Source organism: Triticum aestivum, chromosome 6A (genome assembly GCF_018294505.1).
Source record: "Triticum aestivum cultivar Chinese Spring chromosome 6A, IWGSC CS RefSeq v2.1, whole genome shotgun sequence".
In the NCBI taxonomy this organism is placed as follows: Eukaryota; Viridiplantae; Streptophyta; class Magnoliopsida; order Poales; family Poaceae; genus Triticum; species Triticum aestivum.
In genome coordinates, this window is record NC_057809.1 from 469,430,620 (window position 1) to 469,449,811 (window position 19,192).

The 19,192-nt window shown below is 49.0% G+C and overlaps 2 protein-coding genes and 1 long non-coding RNA gene across 3 annotated transcripts; 1 reads left to right on the top strand and 2 right to left on the bottom strand.

The window, feature by feature from the left end:
• The first annotated feature begins 458 nt into the window (after positions 1 to 458).
• LOC123127956 (mechanosensitive ion channel protein 6) lies at positions 459 to 4,443 on the top strand. The gene is made up of 5 exons (XM_044547834.1): positions 459 to 2,610; positions 3,011 to 3,134; positions 3,236 to 3,529; positions 3,621 to 3,823; positions 3,963 to 4,443. The coding sequence occupies exons 1-5, from the start codon at positions 680 to 682 to the stop codon at positions 4,243 to 4,245; spliced, it is 2,835 nt and encodes a 944-aa protein (XP_044403769.1). The 5' UTR covers positions 459 to 679; the 3' UTR covers positions 4,246 to 4,443.
• A 2,270-nt stretch (positions 4,444 to 6,713) lies between these two features.
• LOC123127958 (uncharacterized) lies at positions 6,714 to 8,760 on the bottom strand. The gene is made up of 3 exons (XR_006462873.1): positions 7,870 to 8,760; positions 7,284 to 7,465; positions 6,714 to 7,196 (listed from the first exon to the last, which is right to left on the bottom strand). It is a non-coding gene; the product is annotated as an uncharacterized lncRNA (long non-coding RNA).
• A 3,041-nt stretch (positions 8,761 to 11,801) lies between these two features.
• On the bottom strand, positions 11,802 to 13,170 carry LOC123127957 (heterodimeric geranylgeranyl pyrophosphate synthase small subunit, chloroplastic). The gene has a single exon (XM_044547836.1). The coding sequence runs from the start codon at positions 13,070 to 13,072 to the stop codon at positions 12,035 to 12,037; it is 1,038 nt and encodes a 345-aa protein (XP_044403771.1). The 5' UTR covers positions 13,073 to 13,170; the 3' UTR covers positions 11,802 to 12,034.
• Positions 13,171 to 19,192: the final 6,022 nt, after the last annotated feature.

Consider the following 19,192-nt stretch of genomic DNA (forward strand, 5'->3'; position numbering starts at 1 on the left):
CCCGAGATCGGCACGGGCGACGCCGATCGCGGCGATGGCAACACCCGCTCCGGCTCACATTGGGCGTCTACTGCGTGGATACGGTGTACTGCCGTACATTGTCGCGTCACGCCTTACTTTACGCCTAGAATACCGTACTGTGGGCTGTGGTATGGTATACAGGAGTACACGATATTTCTCTTCTCGTCTCTTTCACCGTGGTCGACGCTCGACAGGTTAATTCACTACCGAAAAATGCTGACGCGCCCCCACTTCCGCGCCGCAAATCTCGGACGTGACGGTCGAGGCCTCCCCCGCGCACCCAAATCTCAGTTTAGCAGCAGGAAATCCGCTTGTTTAATCCCTTCCCGTCCAAATCCCAGCCAAGAGCGCGCCACGTACCGGCGCTCGGCGTGATGCGGTGTGCGCTGGCTCATGACGGGCGCCGGCCGCTGCCTACAAGTAGCGGGGGCGGGGCGCGAGGCCCAAGGCAAGGCAGAGAGCGGCGAAAAGGTTCGCCAAGTGTTGTCAGCTTTGCGCCGCTCCACGTTGTTCCCGAACCCTCTCCGTCCCGGGGCCCTAGACTTGCAACGCTCGCCTCGAGCGAGCGATTGATTTTCGCTGAAAGGGTGAGAGGTGGGAGGGAGCGGGCCGCTCGTGTGCGTCTGGGGGCGTCTGTGGTGCGCGTTGGTCGGCGGCGATGGACCAGGTGCAGCGGAAGAGCAGCCTGAGGTCCTACGGCTCGGCCAGGTCGCTGTCGGGGTCGGACGAGCAGCCCGGCCTCGGCGAGCGGCGGGAGGTCGTGCTCAAGATCGACGGCAACGGGAACGGCCCCGCGCCATTCGCCGTCCCCGTCGGCGGGGCGGCGGGGAATGCCGGCTCCGGCTCCAACGCCGGAGCCAAGCCGACGGCGGGCAGGACGCTGTCCACCGCCGCCAGCTCGCCCACCAAGGGCTGGGACGACGGGAGCTACGACTTCTGGAAGAACGAGGGCGGCGGGAAAGGGGGAGCCCCCGCGCCCCGCGTCGAGGACTTCAGCTTCAAGAACCGGCCGGCGCAGCCGCCCACGTCACCGCAGGTATCGTCCCCTTCGTTCTCGCCCAAGCAGCAGGCGAGCGCCCCGGTGGAGGTCGCCGAGGACCCGCCCACGCGCCTCATCGGGAACTTCCTCCGGAAGCAGAAGGCGGCCGGGGCCGAGCTGTCGCTCGACCTCGACCTGGAGATGGACGACATCGGGAGGTCGTCACACCCGTCCTTATCCAACTCCCGAGAGCGGGAGACGCCGCGCGTGTCCTTCAAGAACCGCCAGTCGTCCTCGTCCTCTTCATCCGATTCCGACACCGCCGGCGGCCGTAGGCGCGCCGGCGATGACGGTATACGCAACACCTCCACCTCCACTCCAGCGGGGAAGGGCCCATTAATGCGAGCCAAGACGCGCTCCCGGCTCATGGACCCGCCACCACAGTCACCCATGGCGCCGCCTGCCGTCGACGAGGAGCAGCGCAAGTCCTCTGCCATGCGACCTCCCAAGTCCGGCCAGTTCCCTTCAGGGCGTATGACCGGCAAATCCGGCCAGTCTCCTTCCGGGCGCAAGTCGGGCGGCATCGGCAAGTCGGGCCCCATGGAGGAGGAGGAGGACGATCCGTTCATAGACGACGACATCCCTGACGACTTCAAGCGCGGGAAGCTGGACGCCCTCACCATACTGCAGTGGGTCGGCCTGGTGCTCATCATCGGGGCATTGGTGTGCAGCCTCACGATAAAGCCCTTGTCCCGGAAGAAGGTCTGGGAGCTGCACCTCTGGAAGTGGGAGCTCCTCGTGTTCGTGCTCATCTGCGGCCGCCTCGTCTCCGGCTGGGTCATCCGGATCGCGGTGTTCTGCGTGGAGCGCAACTTCGTGCTGCGGAAGCGCGTGCTCTACTTCGTGTACGGCGTGCGCGGCGCCGTGCAGAACGCGCTCTGGCTCGGCCTGGTGCTCGCGTCGTGGCACTTCTTGTTCGACGAGAACGTCCAGACAAACACGGCGGTGCTGCCCTACGTGACAAAGGTGCTCTTCTGCTTCCTCGTCGCCACGCTCATCCGCCTCGTCAAGACGCTGCTGCTCAAGGTGCTGGCCTCGTCCTTCCATGTCTCCACGTACTTTGATCGGATTCAAGAGGCATTGTTCAACCAGTATGTCATCGAGACACTCTCTGGGCCGCCACTGGTTGACGAGGACTACGTGCTTGCTGAGGTGCGTGAGCTGCAACGGGCAGGCGCAACCATCCCGAAAGAGCTGCGTGCCGCCTTGCCAGCCAAGAATCTTTCGGGGCAAAAGAGCATCCGGATCTCGGGTTTAATCTCTAAGGGAGACCAATCAAGCAGGCAGCTGTCAAAGGAGAAGAAACAGCGTGAGATTGACGAAGGGATCACCATTGACAAGCTCCACAGGCTCAATCAGAAAAACGTCTCGGCATGGAACATGAAGAGGCTGATGAAGATTGTTCGTTTTGGGACGCTCACCACAATGGACGAGCAGATTCAGCAGGCAACAGGAGAGGGCGATGAGTCTGCGACACAGATTCGCAGTGAATATGAGGCGCAGCTGGCCGCCAAGAAGATCTTCCATAATGTGGCGAAACCTGGATCCAAGTAAGCATTTTTTGTTGTTATCTTAGATAAGCGTCCTCATCTTTTACTTTGCGAGTTAAATCATTTTAGATAGATAACTGTACTTCATCTGCCATGTAGAAATTTTGAGCTCATGAGGTACACCTGTAGTATAATTAGTAGTTCTGTTAATTTCATAAATATCATGCTAAAAAAATCATGCTTACTGTTAAGACTTGTAGTGCACTGCTGTGTTCACTGTTAATCACTGAAGTGGACATGTTGCAGAACTTTTTTTTGGCGGGTGCCATGTTGCAAAATTTTACAAGAATACTTGCCCTTTGCCCTCAGCCCCCACTTCAATATTTCAAATGTGGTAGTTCTAAGAATAGTGGCAATTTACTGATTCAGATTCTTGATGGCAAATGTATGAATAATGCAGATACATATACTTGGCAGACATGATGCGCTTCATGAGGCAGGAGGAAGCCATCAAAGCTATGCATCTTTTTGAAGGAGCACAGGAGCACTGCAGGGTCAGCAAGAGGTCTCTGAAGAACTGGGTGGTAATGATCTTATTACCCTACTATCTAAGTTGCATAGAGTTATCATTGGTTTCTGACGTCAAGATGCCTTTTCTAACATGGTCATATGGTTTCTTCTGTAGGTTAATGCATTTAGAGAGCGCAAAGCTCTTGCCCTAACACTTAACGATACAAAAACTGCAGTTAACAAGCTCAACCAGATGTGCAATGTCGTTGTTGGCCTCATAGTGTCTGCTCTCTGGCTTCTTATTTTGGGCATAGCGACGACACATTTCTTTGTCTTCATCAGTTCACAGCTTCTTGTGGCAGTTTTTGTGTTCGGGAATACTATGAAGACAATTTTTGAGGCAATTATTTTCTTATTCGTGATGCATCCTTTCGATGTCGGTGACCGCTGTGAGATTGAAGAAGTTCAGGTAACAAAAATATCTTCTCGGTGCTCCTTGTTTGTTTAATAGGATAATACCTTGCGTTCTTTGACTGACGTTTTAAGCACTTGAATTTCAGGTTGTTGTGGAGGAAATGAATATCATGACGACAGTCTTCCTACGTTATGATAACCTGAAGATCTATTATCCGAACAGTGTGCTGGCCACCAAGCCGATTTTTAATTTCTACAGGAGTCCTGATATGGGAGAGGGAATTGACTTCTCTATTCATGTTGCCACGCCGGTGGAAAAACTAGCTCTCATGAAGGAAAGAATACTACGGTGCGTGCCGGTGCTTCTGTTATCTCAGTTTCATATTGACAATATAGATGTAAACATAAGCATATGAAGTTTGTAGTGCCATTTGCTGCTGATATTACCACATCAAACTAATAGTTGCTTTTTTTCACTTGTGGCCCAGTTACATTGACGGTAAGAAGGAGCATTGGTACCCTGGTGCGATGGTTGTCCTCCGAGATGTAGATGACACCAACAAGCTAAAGGTGTCCATATGGCTCCGGCACACGCTCAACTTCCAGGACATGGGGATGAGGTTCGTGAGGAGGGAACTGGTGCTCCAGGAGATGATCAGAGTGCTCAAGGACCTCGACATCGAGTACCGGATGCTGCCGCTGGACGTGAACGTGCGGAACGTGCCCCCTCTTCAGTCCACAAGGATGCCGACGACATGGAGCTATGCCTGAAGCGGCGAACGCGAGGGCCAGAAGATACAGCAGTAGCAACTATAGCGGATAGCCATTAGCTGTTAGTGTGCCTGCTGTGATGAGTGTGTTGTGTAGTATAAAAAGCTTTGGTGCACTTGGTGATAGGCAATGCAGATAGTGGCCATTTGAAATGTTGAAAGCGGCCTGCCGTTGCCGCTGAAACTTTTGTTGAAAGCACGCTGCTGCTTGGCCCAGCTCTGAATATCTTCTGGTGATGGAACGAGACGGCAGCTCCAGCCGTCTCCTCCACGCGCGGTAGGCCAGCGTCGAGCGGAAACACGACGCCGTTTCGCCTCTTGACCCGGCAATTCTGACGCCGACTGCTCATGGCGAACGGTGCGAGCGCGACGGAGTAAGAAGAGCACAACCGCGCTGGTGTGAAGTCGCATTCGTGGGCGTTGCGGTGGGTCGTCTTCTGAAGCATCTTACGCAAGGGCACGCCTCGGCCCGTGCCCCAGTCTGGTGGTGCCCACGAAGCACCGCCCATGGAGGCTGCCGATGCCAGTGTTTGTAAGAGCGACTGGTCTGGTGGTGTTCGAGCAGGGGAGAAATGTGGATGTGGGTTTTCAAGCCGGAGCTTGAGAGCATTGAGGGCCTATTGGCTATTGATGCTGAGCTTTGCTGTCGTAGGGCCTCTCTGCTAGCTGAGCTCAATGAAATCCTCACGAACGAAGAGTGAACTCAACGAAATCCTCACGAACGAAGAGTTGTTTTGGCTCCAACAATCTAGTGAAGGCTGGTTGCTTAAAGGGGATCAGATATTATCATCGCATCGCTAATGGTAGGAAGCGTAAAAACACGACCCATTCTTTTTCTGATGGTGAGGTGACGATTGAGGGCACCGAAAACCTTCTGAATTATGCTACCTCCCATCACAAGGGACCTCTTTGGGCCCGCCCCCAGAAACCTTTTCCACCCTTTCCCTAAAACATGGGGACAGCATGACAAACTTAACGATGATGATAATGAGTTTCTAACTCGGCCCTCTTCTGAGGAAGAAGTAAAAGTGGCTCTGTTTGAGATGGATAGTAATAGAGCTCCTAGGCTGGTAATATTCCCGTGGAGTTTTACAAAAGTTGTGGGGATTTCGTTAATACTGATATCATGCGTCTCTTCAAGGCTTTCCACGCGGGTACTCTGGATGTAGCGCGTCTGAATTATGGTTTGATTACCTTGATCCCGAAGCTGTCACGAGCAAAAAAAAAATCCAATAAAATCCATCCTATCTACCTTCTTCGCTGCCCTATAAGCTGATCACCAAAACTCTTAACAATCGGGTAGCTGCCTATTATGATAAGTTGGTTAGTTGTCACCAAAATGCTTTTATAAAAAATAAATATATTATGGACGGATCCCGACCTTGCACGAGCCTTCACCACACTCATGTTAAGAAGAAAGTGGGCATAGTTCTTAAGCTTGATTTTGAAAAGGTTTGCGATGAGATCAATTGGGTCTTTTTTGCTAGAATGCTAGAAGTTGAGGGGCTTTAATGATACCTCGTGTGAATGGATTTGTAAAAGGGACTGTCTAGGGCACATCTAGATATGCCTTAGTTATTGCACATCTAAGTGCTTAATTAAACTAGAAAGAAAAAGGGGGAAAGACAAAAGAAAATTCTTACACGAATCTTAGTGTAAAATCAATGATATAGGATTTAGATGTGCAATACTTATAGTACATCTAGATGTGCTTTAGCAAAACTGTTTGTAAAATTCTTCACAATGGTATAAGACGGGCCCTTACTTTCAGAGCCACAAGGGGATCCGTCAAGGAGATCCCCTGTCTCCTTTTCTATTTAATCTTGCTGCTGGAAGTTTGTCTAGAATGATTTTCAGTGCCCAGAAAGAGAAGTTGCTATCAGGCTTAGCCCCTGATTCCATTAGTGGTGGTGTGCTTGTTATGCAATACCGTCATTTGCTTTGAGCATGACCCCTCGGTGGCTGTTAACCTAAAACTGTTGTTATATCTGTTCGAGCTTATGTCAGGATTGAAGATCAGCTACCTAAAAAGTGAAATCCTCTGTATGTGTGTGTGTGGGGGGGTAGGGGGGTGGGGTGGGGTGGGGTGATGATAATATGTTGGACTTCTAGGCTAATTTGGTTAACTGTCAGATAAGCCATTTCCCCATGAAATACTTGGGGGTCCGAGTTAGCTTTTCTACTTTGAGATGCTTGGACTAGATTTTTGTGGGTAAAAAGTTTCTGAAGTGTTGTGAATCTTGCATTTGGAATGTAGCCTCCTTGGGAGGCAGGCTCACTCCCCTGAAATCCTCCCTGACTAGTATAGTTTACTTTTACACTAGGGGTTAGGGCGCGCCCGTGGCGCGCCTCTTGAGGGGCAGCTGGGCAGTGCCAGCTAGTGGGTGCACCTTTCACATACATTTTTGTTCTGGTTGGCATGTCTCATATTGCTGTTAATTAAGCACCTGACATTTGAAGCAGAGAATAGGAGTAGAAATTAATAGATATATATAAAAGAGTGCCATTATGGATCTGAACAGGTGGATGTAAACCACATGACTGAGAATAGTAGAGTTTACATAGGCAACGGCATAGCTTTCAGATCTTCAAAATCATGAGATAGCAGGGTCCAAAAGTAAACCATCGGTTAATCACGAGCATAATTCAATGTACTGTGCTAGATTATATTCACACAGGAACTGTGGTGTCTTCGATGGTGGATCTAGAGGCAGTGCACGGTGAGAACACGCGGCGCTTTGAAGTGACCCTGAAATGAAAAGCACAGATGTCTCCTTCGCGAATGTTGGCACGGCGACGAAACTCAGACCAGCTGGTGGTTATAGTGGCCCTCTTGTCAGTTCCTAGCATAATGCGACATTCGACGCGTAGACGGGCATCCGCAAGCCTGACCATGAGTGTATCATTGTTGGGATCAATATAGTCCAGCAGGTTGTCTTCAGTATATTGTACCTGAAAGTAATGTTACAAGAAAGCATGCGATTTAGATGAACAAGGATTGTTGTGTGATATGGAAGATAAGAGTGTTTTTGTGGTTACCATGCGGTGGCCTGGCTTAGCAAATGTTTTATTGATTGTGCACATGTAGTACTTGATGTCTGGCTCCTTGTGCCAGAACATAGCAAAGAGAGCGTCTACCTGGTGTTCATAGAGCTTAACCTCATTACCCCTGTAACAATGATCTTCAAGCTCTTCGAAGTACTGGATCCCACAAGATGTTCCTGCAATCATTTCAATTTAGGTGAGAAGCAAGTTATGTACCGTTTGCAGGAGCTATAAGTGTGATTGTTTATTTGGAAAAAGAAATTTAAGCTATATAACAACGTAGGCGGGGCGTAGACATGAAGTCATATAAGTTAATTGAAAATTAGTTTTCGAAATGAGACAGGTGGAAGTTCTGAAATATAGGAGATGGTGAAAGCAATTTGTAAAGCCTTACATGCTAAAAGTAATCAGTACAAAAAAAAATGAAACATTGAGTAAACAAAAGTAGAAGAGAGCAATGAGCAGCAAAGGAAATAAATATTGATCTAGCAGATGTAGTGAATAGTTGAAGGCAGTCGATAAAGAAGTACGGTGATACATGGTAGATCATGATCCTGTGAGAAATAAGGCATGTGCTCACCGCGGATGTACTCTGGCTGGTCATTCTCTTCACTCTGTTCATTGTATGATACAATATAGCGTTAGAAATATGAAATGTGATTTTTCCCACTGGAAATTGTGAAGCATAAGAATGAAGCTATTTACTTCAGAAAAAGAGTAAAACAAAAAGCGGCAGTGATGTATCTGAAACATATTTTGTCACTTATAAAATTTAGCAGAAAGGTAATGTGCTATGTTGTCTGAATTAGGCATCAAAAGATAAATTTCAGAAATGAAAAACAACAACAACAGCTTAAGAAAAGAAATACTTGTCACATATAGTAATGTTTCACTGCAGCCTCTAACTAATCATGAAATGATTCATCATAAACATCGGATCCATGTTGCTCGAGGCGCTCGTGAGCACCGTGTGTATCTGCCAGCGAAATCCGCTGAACATGAACTATCACATTCAATTCCTAGAACATGAGTTCATACTCTTAACTGAATGAAAAGCATAAGAGGTTGTTTGGATTCTGCCAATGCCCGCCCCGCCAACCATGGGCTAGCCAAAAAATTGGTGGAGGTTTCGGCCGTCCCCGCCTTGCCAATGATTTGGCGGAAAACTGAACGCAAAGGGCTGACGAGCAGCGGGCGAGCTAATTTATCGGCGCCAATCGAAACAAACGCCCATCGCTCTGTCAACGCCAATTATTTGGTTGGGCAAGTATAGGAACCAATCCAAACAAACCCTAATATACAGAAAAAATATAGTAGTTCTTAGAAGAAGTATACACCTCTTTAATCTACCACAAGAAGCTCTTACAAAGGAAAAGAATGAAACAGAACATCAACCGGTGCTTTTAAACATAATACTTTCAGGGAGATATATTATGCAGTTCAATAGCAACAAAAAAAACGAAAAACACGGATTGAATTACCTAAAAAATATATAAGGTTCCAGGGTTCGCTCGTATGGTGTCCAACCTTATGTACATTTCACCTTCCTCTTCTTGTTTTGATTTATTTTTCTTTCCGTATCTGATTTTTCACCTTTTTTGGGTACTCAGATCAGAAATTATTTTGTAGCATTGCCGAAATGAAGGTGCATCAAGAAACAAATTTCAGAAATAAGAAGCAAGAGCAACAGCTTAAGAAAAAGTACACGTTACGTAGAGTAATATTTTCATACCACCTGGTTGAAATTTCAGCGTTCTTGGGAATTAGAGAGAGAGAGAGAGAGAGAGTAGAGAGAGATGGCAGACCAGCACCTGGGGCAGGAAGGAGACGGCGGGCAGGCGACGGCAATGGGATACATGAGGAAGCCAGCGCACCTTTGGCACCGCTGGTGCCCAATCTCCGCCGTCTTGCCGTTGTTGCAGGCTGATTGGCGCAGCACCTCCGACCACTTTTTATCATCTGGTCACCACTAGGCCAGACCACCGCCGCCACTTCCCGCTCCTCCCCTCGGGTCAGATCGAGCAAAGTAACGAGCGCTTACTTATCAAGGAGGACGTCTGCATCCTCTTCACCGGTGGTAATGGCGACCTCCTCGAGCCTCTGAATCTCCTCTTCCTTGCTCACGAACGGCAGCGCCGCATGGGGATTCTCAGGAGGGCGCCTTCTCTGATGGCCGGGGCTGGAGGGGCATGGATGGTGGAGGTGGGTGTGGCAGCGGCGGCGGCGATGACAACCCTAGCTGCCAAACGAAAGAGGAAAGGAGAGGCGAGTGGGGATGACAGGGTTTCGCTCCACCACTTGTATATTTTTTTCTTTTATCCCTTTTTTTCTGCCCAATCCATGCGTTGGACGTGGCACGCGTGAGGCGGCGTCATTGATGCATACCTTAATGGTTTTAATGGCCATGTTCCTCCTTCCTAGGACTTTCATTGAGAAACTTGACAAACACGGACATCGTTTTTCTGGCAAAGTTTGGGAGGTCAAAAAAGATACCACCTGGTTTGCTGGGATTGTATGTGTCGATCGAAAACAAAAGGTGGGCTTGGAATGAAAGACCTTCGCAAGCAAAACATTAGCTTGTTGGTCAAGTAATGGTGGAAACTTGACACTCAACAAGGGCTTTGGTAAGGTTGATCAAAGCACAGTATCTCAAGAGGGATACCGGTGCCACGGTTAAAAGGAAATTTAACGAGTCCCCTATCTGGAAAGCTATCATGAAGATTAAAGAATATAATATATGTGGAAGGGTGATTCAGTTGAGATCTGGTGCCGTGGCCCGTGTCTGGGTGGTTTCCTTGAATGGATTGCCCCCTTTATACACTAAACAATTGAGGGAACTGGGTGTATATGAACCATCCACTTTTGAGATTGTGTTCTTGCTTGTGTTTTTTTTTTTTGAGGGAACTCCTCTTGTGTTTTCATGAACTACTAGGCATGGCTAATGAAAGGCGTAGATGGTGAAGCTCTGGAGCGTGGCATGATGATGTTGAGGGAGAATGCTAGCAACAAGATGCGGATGTGTGCTGCGGCCACAGACGATTCTACAGCAAGCTAGGAGCTTCATCTCCTTCCTCTCCTGACCTTGGTTGGTTGCCTAGTGCTGTCTTATTATGTATTTTGATGTTTGTTCTCTGCGTGGGCGCTGCTCACCTGTTGAGCCTGTCCTGATACTTGATACTTTTGTGGTTGCAGTGTCGTCGGGTTTTCGCCCCCCATAGCAGATGTCCCATTGGCGAGTTCCTGTAGTCAGTTTCCTAGCGATGTTTTGAACTCGCTTTCCCCTTTCCTGTCCCCTTGAACTCTGGATCTGGACTTTGTATTTCCGTTATTCAATTAATGGAAAGAGATTATACCTGATTCAAAAAAATGACAATCTCTTTGTACCTCCCTAAAAATTAATAACTTACACTATTTCTATGAACTGAACGCCTTAGAATTCGAGGGTTTAAATTTATGTTCATCCTCCACCCCCCAATTTTTTTCCTATGCAAGCTCATATATTTTTGCATAAAGGTATTTCAGATATATTTTCCACATTGGCACAGGAAAATGAGAAAATGAAAGGAAAAAAAAGAAGCCTTTTTACCCACCTGGCATGCAACCGTGCATCAGAAAGGGGACGCGGTGGAGGTGGAGAGGTGCCACGACCTGGTTCCCACCGTGGCTTGGCTTGGGAGGCGACAATTGTCGGCACAACACAGGCTCCCAAATGAATGTGGGACAAATATTTGAAAGCTCGCCTGGATTAGCGGGGGACGTTTTCTTACAAAAAGTCCTTTTCTTTTATTTTGAATATAATTTGATGAAGATGTGTCGGAGGAGGCTTAGGAGGCAGCGAAGGTCGGGTGCGGCGGCCAAGAGCTCTTCCGGCACAGTGATGATGACCGCGAGCTACAGCTTAGTAGCAAGAGGTGGTTGTTGCAAGAGTGGTGGCAATAGGCGGTACCGCAACTTGGAAGGGTGGGGATTGTGAGCATCCGAGTGACATGGCCGGAGAGGTTGCCGGCTTCGGCAATGGCGAGAGGCGGTGATTGCAAAAGGAAACTTCCTCCATACTTTTTATGGGATAGAGAGGGGGCAAATTCTAATCAAATATAGGCAGAATTTACTACTCCCTAAACTTAACCCCTAAAATTTGAGTGAGTTATACAATTTAGGAGAAGGAATACATAGTGTTAACTCCCTAGACAAGAATCAAGAAATTGATTTTTCAGGAAAGACCTAGAGACGCTCTAGTAGTACTAGTTGACGCGTGCTTTCTCATTTTCAATGTCTGGCAAAATTTATGAATATTTATCATTGTCAGGTAACAAAGCATTGTGATGGCCTAGAGTACCTGAAATGTTTTACCACCATTTGATGTTTCACACAATTTCAAACGACGAACAAGCACACCAGGTAAACTTCTTACGAAATGTTTTACCATCATGTGATGTTTCACACAATTTCAAACGACGAACAAGCACACCAGGTAAACTTTCTTACAAACGAACAATTCGAAAGCTCCAAACATGGTGTAAACTTGGGTCAGCTTCATTCCCATGCAGTAGGAACTCAAAAATTATTAGTAACATTTTATCAAATAAGTTTATCATTTGATACCATGTTATTTCAGGGACTTGCTAAGTTTTGGACAGAAACAGCAACCACGCATCTAATGTTCTAAACACATATAGTACAAATTTAGAGTTTCAGATGACAGAATTTCAGCACCACATAACTCTACATGTCACCTGTGCCAATGCTTAAAGCTTCGCGGTGGCTGCATCCTGGAGCTCAAAGCCCCTCTCCACGGCGTAGTCCACGAAGCTGTACAGAGGCAGCACCCGGTCGCCATACTTATCACCGAACCTGTCCGCCTCCGTCTTGGCCTGCGCCTTGAGCTCCTCGACGATGCCCAGCGCACGGTCCATGCCCAGAGAGCGCAGGACGCTGGCGTTGCTCCTCATCTTGCCGTTTCCCGACGCGCTCCGCATGTCGTCGACGAGCTCGTACAGGACGCCGATGGTGCGGCCGTATCGCCGCAACGCGGCCTCCTCGTCGGGGCCCGCGCCGCCTAGCATAGCCCCGCACGCGGCAGAGCACTCCGCCATCTCGCCGAACTTCTTGGTCAGGACCTGCATGACCTCGGCTTCACCGAGGGCGCTGGCACCGGCGAGGTCGAGGAACTGGCCGGCGGCCATGCCGGTGGATCCCACAGTGCGCGCGAGTTCCGCGAGAACGCGGAGGAGGACGGCGTGCGACACGGGGTCGGGGGAGGGGGTGCGGGAGATGACGTGGGTGTAGGCGAGCGGGAAGAGCGCGTCTCCTGCGAGGACGGCCATGTCCGTGCCGTAGGCCGCGTGGGTGGACGGGCGACCTCGGCGGGTGGGCGCGGCGTCGAAGCACGGCAGGTCGTCGTGCACGAGGGACGCCGCGTGGAGCATCTCCAGCGCGGCGGCGGTGGGGAGCGCCGCGGCGCGCGGCGCGCCGAGGAGCTCGCAGGCGGCGACGCAGAGAACCGGGGGCGCGCGCTTGGCGGCGCCCTCCTTCCCGGCGCCCGGGAGGACGGCGTGGCGCATGGCGTTGTGGATGCTCTCCGGCGGGCGGATGGGCATCGCGGCATCGAGCTCGCCCTCGACCTCCGAGATCAGCGAGGTCCAGTAGCGGCGCAGGTCAAAAGATGGGGAGGCGGTCGCGGCGGCGGCAGAGGCCCGGATAGGGAGGAAGCGGCTTGATTTGGAGGTGGATGGCGGCTTCGGGATGGGGAGGGGGAGGGAGACGAAGAGGGATGAGAGAGCCATGGCGACGGAGGGGCGCAGATTTGGGTTCGGATGTGGTTTCTTGGGTTGGTAGGCTGACCCGGCTAGGTGACGCTGTACCGCACTCCCGTTGTGCCACTAATCCGGTATATGATCGTGGGATACCCATTATCAGATCACGAGTTCTCGAAAAGAAAAAACAGATCACGCAGTGTCGTCAATTCGTCACGTGAGAATCAATCTCAAGACCAACATTGGTAAAGCCTCACTGATGTCCTGGCCAAGGTTTTCTCTCTAGACTTGCCGTCCCCTAGCATTGCTCTTCTCCGGCGGCTTCGGACGCCGAGGGGCTGTTTGGATCGTGGTCGGCGGTTGTCATGCAAAATATTTGGCGTTCACTCGAGCCACATGACACCGTTTGAATCAAAGCCTAATTACTGGCGCCACGTCAAAAAATCGGTCGTTGCGTTTGATTCTACATCCACGCATGGGCGAAACGGGGGCAAACGATCCGTCCGTCAATATATTGACGATCCCCTGATTTGGCGAGGCGGCCGTGGGCATGAAGTAAACGGCCCCTGAGAGTTTTTTTTCCTTCGATGTTCCTCGTTGCACTGGCTACCGACGATGATGAAAGTCTTTTTTCTGAAACTATCCCGACATGCTCTCAACGATGGGAGTACGTGAGTTGTTGGATCTCCAAGAGCGGATGGGAGCGGATGTGATTTATCTTGACTAAATTTTATCTAAACAAAGTTAAGGCAATTGAGTTCAACATTAACCGCTTTGGTGATCTTGTTCGTTTTGACAATTAGTTTAATGAAATGGTGTTGGGGTACTCTTCCTCTAATTTTATTGATGGTTAACGACGGACATAGTGTTGATTGGCGCCTAGCAAGCTTCTATGGTGAACCTGATTGAGACAAAAAATAAATATCTTGGTCCTATTTGTGTGATCTGCATAATAGTAACATGACGACGTGGTCGATAATTAGAGATTTCAGTGAAATTCTTGTGGACAGTGAGAAGGAATGTGGTAATATTCTTCCACGACATATGAAGGAGTGTGTGGGCGACCATGGTCTGCAGGAGGTATTTGTTATTGGCAGCTCCTTTACTTGGAGCGGGGGTGTCATCGAGGAACGGCTCGACATAGCCATATCTAAAGAAGCCTGGGCTACACAATTCCCCTTCGTTGCTGAAAGTGCGTTATATCGACTAGAGGGGGGTGAATAGGTGATTTTTATGAAATTCTTCACTGAGAAATTTGCTGGTGAGGAAATTCCTTAGCGAAGAACTACCAGCAGCGAAATGAGTACTCAAAAGTAAACATAACAGAATACAAGCATAGTCATCATGATGAAATGAAGACAGGCACAACGTACAGAAGCGTAAACACAGGATAACACAGGATGAAGACAAACAGACTGAAGAAATTGAACTGAGGAAATTGAGAAAGTCTTCAGTCAAAGTCTTCAAACACAGATATGAACAAGCACACAACACAGCTATGAGGAAATGAAAGAGTTGAGGAAATAGAACCAGTAAGCTTGGTGAAGACAATGATTTGGTAGACCAGTTCCAACTGATGTCTCAGTTGTACGTCTGGTTGGAGCGGCTGAGTATTTAAATTCGAGGACACACAGTCCCGGACACCCATGTAACGCCCTCGATGCTGCTATATCTCCCACATGTCGAAGCACGACTTAGAGGCATAACCATATTGAAAGCAATGTCGCAAGTGAGGTAATCTTCGCAAACAACCCATATAATACAATAGGGGAAAAGATACATAGTTGGCTTACAATCGCCACTTCACACAAATACATGAATACAACATTACAACATCCAAATACAATCAAGGTCCGACTATGGAACCAAAATAAAAGAAGAACCCCAAATGCGACAAGGTCCCCGATCGACCCCAACTGGGCTCCACTACTGATCAAGTAGAACGAAACAACACAAAGGACAAGATCTTCATCGAGCTCCTCCTTGAGATTAGTTGCGTCACCTGCTCGGTAACATCGGCACCTGCAAACTGGTTTTGGAAGTATCTGTGAGCCACGGGTACTCAGCAATCTCACATCCTCGCGATCAAGACTATTTAAGCTTATGGGTAAAGTAAAGGTATGAGGTGGAGCTGCAGCAAGCGACTAGCATATATGTTGGCTAACCTATTCGCAAAAGAGAGCGAGAAGAGAAGGCAAAAGCACGGTCGAACAACTATGATCAAGAAGTGATCCTAGAATAACCTACGTCAAGCATTACTCCAACATCGTGTTCACTTCCCGGACTCCGCCGGAAAGAGACCATCACGGTTACACACGCGGTTGATGTATTTTAATTAAGGTCAACTTCAGGTTTTCTACAACCGGACTTTAACAAATTCCCATCTGCCCATAACCGCGGGCACGGCTTTCGAAAGTTCAAATCCCTGCAGGGGTGTCCCAACTTAGCCCATCACAAGCTCTCATGGTCAACGAAGGATATTCCTTCTAGTAGGAAGACCCGATCAGACTCGGAATCCCGGTTACAAAACATTTCAACAATGGTAAAACAAGACCAGCAAAGCCACCCGAATGTGCCGACAAATCCCGATAGGAGCTGCATATATCTTTTTCTCAGGGCACACCGGATTGTCCAAGGTTCCGGTAGGCCAGCCCAGAGTTGCCCCTGGTGGCCACCGGCAGCTGACAGGTTGGACCAACACTCAGAGGAGCACTGGCCCGGGGGTTTAAATAAAGATGACCCTTGAGTCCGCAGAACCCAAGGGAAAAAAGGCTAAGTGGCGAATGGTAAAACCAATGTTGGGCCTTGCTGGAGGAGTTTTATTCAAGGCGAACTGTTAAGGGGTTCCCATTATAACCCAACTGCGTAAGGAACGCAAAATCCGGGAACATAACACCGATATGACGGAAACTAGGGCGGCAAGAGTGGAACAAAACACCAGGCATAAGGCCGAGCCTTCCACCCTTTACCAAGTGTATAGATGCATTAATTAAATAAGAGATATTGTGATATCCCAACAAATATCCATGTTCCAACAAGGAACAACATCTCCATGTTCCAATAAGGAACAAACTTCAATCTTCACCTGCAACTAACAACGCTATAAGAGGGGCTGAGCAAAGCGGTAACATAGCCAAACAACGGTTTGCTAGGACAAGGTGGGTTAGAGGCTTGGTTCAACAATATGGGAGGCATGATAAGCAAGTGGTAGGTATCGCAGCATAGGCATAGCAAAAGAGCGAGCAATTAGCAAGCAAAGATAGAAGTGATTTCGAGGGTATGGTCATCTTGCCTGCAAAGTTGTCAGAGTTGACTTGATCCTCGTAAGCAAACTCAACAGGCTGCTCATTAGCGAACTTGTCTCCCGGCTCTACCCAAACAAGACAAACAAGCAAAAGGAACACAATCAACCACGTGCAATGCTCAAACAACATGATACGAACATGGTATGCTATGTGGGATGCGATATGTGATGCATATGCAAGATTTGACAAGGAATGATTGAACCTGGCCTCAACTTGGAATTCTAAAAGTGCCATTGGAAAGGTGAGGTGATTTCGGTTGAAATCGATATAAAGATCACCGGAATCGGATGCACGGTTTGGAAATGGCAAGCAAAACAAATATGGCACCGGTCTGCGATAAACAGCAAGTAGCCATCTAAATGCATCAAGATAAATATGCTACAACACTCAAATATGACAACAAAATACATGGCAGGGATCCACTTATGATGCTTGACAAAATACGAACACTGAGCTACGGCCAATTTATCCATTAACAGGTTCCTACAAGCATGGCAAAAGAGCAAATGATAACAGGTTTCAGACTTAGTGAAATTAACACAAGTCTGGAATTTATTATCAGGAAGCACACTTTGGAGCATAAAAACTACATGCTACAGGAACTTAACATGGCAAAGCAAGGCATGGCATGAAGCTACTCAAAGCACTTAACAAAAGTCCCTTAGTGACCTTGAGCCAAAAGGGATTAAAAAATACAATTGCAAGCATGTGAACATAGCAAAAACATAAACAGATCTCAGACTTAGTGAAAAACTGGAGCATGTAAAACAGTTAATGAGTACGCATGTTTACGAACTCAATGCACTCACTACAGAGCATGGCATGACAAACTAAGCATACACCCCTCAAGAATACATGGCATAGAAGCTAGACATGGCAAGAACAACAACATAGCATGCACGGATCAATAGCAACATCATCGGCAAAATCGCTAACAAGTCAACAATCTGCCAGGATTCACGATATAGCAAAAGTAGAGCTTGATTGACTCAAACTAGGGTGCTCCATAAATACAAACAAAGACATGGATGGATAGAGCACCACAATATTAACAAAACCTCCTTACTGATCATCCTCAAAAGAGGCACGGATCACAAGGAAACAACATGAACATATGGCATAACGACAAAATCAGGACAAGGACTTAGTGAAATTCTAAATCCCTGAAATCAGCATTACCGATTACGCTACTTTGCAAGCTTGTGCTAGTCACCACAAGTATCACAAAAATACATGGCAAGAACCTCTGTAAAGATGGCATGGCATATAACAAAACACATGTAGGGCTCAACATCATAGCATGCACACATTAATCATGGCAAAAATGACAAAATGCCATTTGCTGAAACAGATCTGCCAAATTACTCACATAGCCCTCTTCCAACAGCATTTCGGGCATCAAGATGAGCTCAAATGAAAATGATGCAATGAGATGAAATGATGTACTCGTCAAGACGAACATTTTGATATGCTACACACGCGAATCGGAGCTGCGGATGCAGAGTTATGCATGATGAAGATTGCAAAAAAAAAATCTAGGGTTACGGGGAAAAAGTCAACCTCCCGATTTGGATCCGGTACTGTAGCAGGCGGCGCGCAAAACAAGGATCGCCTCGAGCTCGCCGGAGATGGCGGTTGGCATGGCCGGGGCAGCACTAGCGGGGCACGGTCGGCGGCGAGCGCAGCGGCGAGACGGCGGGGAGGCACGGCGGCCGAGGGCGGCAGGCGACGAAGGACGTCGGCGGGGCGAAGCTGCGGCGCCGGCGAGGGGAGGCGGGCCGGCGCCGGTGGAGGAGTAGGACGGAGGCGGCGGCCGGTGGGCGCAGCGAGGCGGCGGGGCCGTCGAGGTCGCCAGACGGCGACGACGGCTGGCGGAGGCAGGCGCCTCGAGCGCGGGAGGTAGGCGGCGACGGCTGTGGGCTCGCGCGGGCCCGCTATGGGCCTGGCGGGCCGCGGCGGCGGCGGTCGCCGGGGTGCCACGTGGTGCGCCCTGAATGGCTGCGGGCAGCGGCGCTGCGTAGGTCGAACGTGTCCGGCGGCGCGAGGAGAGAGGAAAATTAGGGTTTCGTCCACGAAAATGGACGGGGAGGGCATATTTATAGGTAGAGGGAGTTAGGAGAGTCCAAATGAGGTGTGGTTTTCGGCCACGCGATCGTGATCGAACGCTCTAGATGATAAAAGGGGTTTTGGTGGGTTTTGGGCCACTTTGGATGGGTGTTGGGCTGCAACACAAACGAGGCCTTTTCGGTCCCTCGGTTAATCGTTGGAGTATCAAACGAAGTTCAAATGGTACGAAACTTGACAGGCGGTCTACCGGTACTAAACCAAGGCCGCATGGCAAGTCTCGGTCCAATCCGAAAACGTTTAACACCCACACACGAAAAAAGGTAGAAAGGGACACCGGGTGACATAGGAGCGCCGGATTGCAAAACGGACAACGGGGAAAATGCTCGGATGCATGAGACGAACATGTATGCAAAAGAAATGCACATGATGGCATGATATGCAATGCATGACACGCAAGCAATGACAATGCAACAATATCGAATAACTGGAGGACACCTGGCAGATCGGTCTCGGGGCGTTACAACCCAGTCCTGAACACGTAGCTCAGGACACCCAGTCCTCACCGTATTCTCCTTGAACTAAGGTCACACAGACCTCGTCCAATCACTCATGGTAAGTCTTCAGGTGACTTCCAAACCTTCACAAACTTGGTCACTCGGCTATCCACAATTTCTCTTGGATGCTCTAGACCATGACGCCTAACCGTCTGGAAGAAGCACAGTCTTCAAAGGTAACAAACGTCGGATCCACGCAGGATCAATCTCTTCAGTGATGCTCA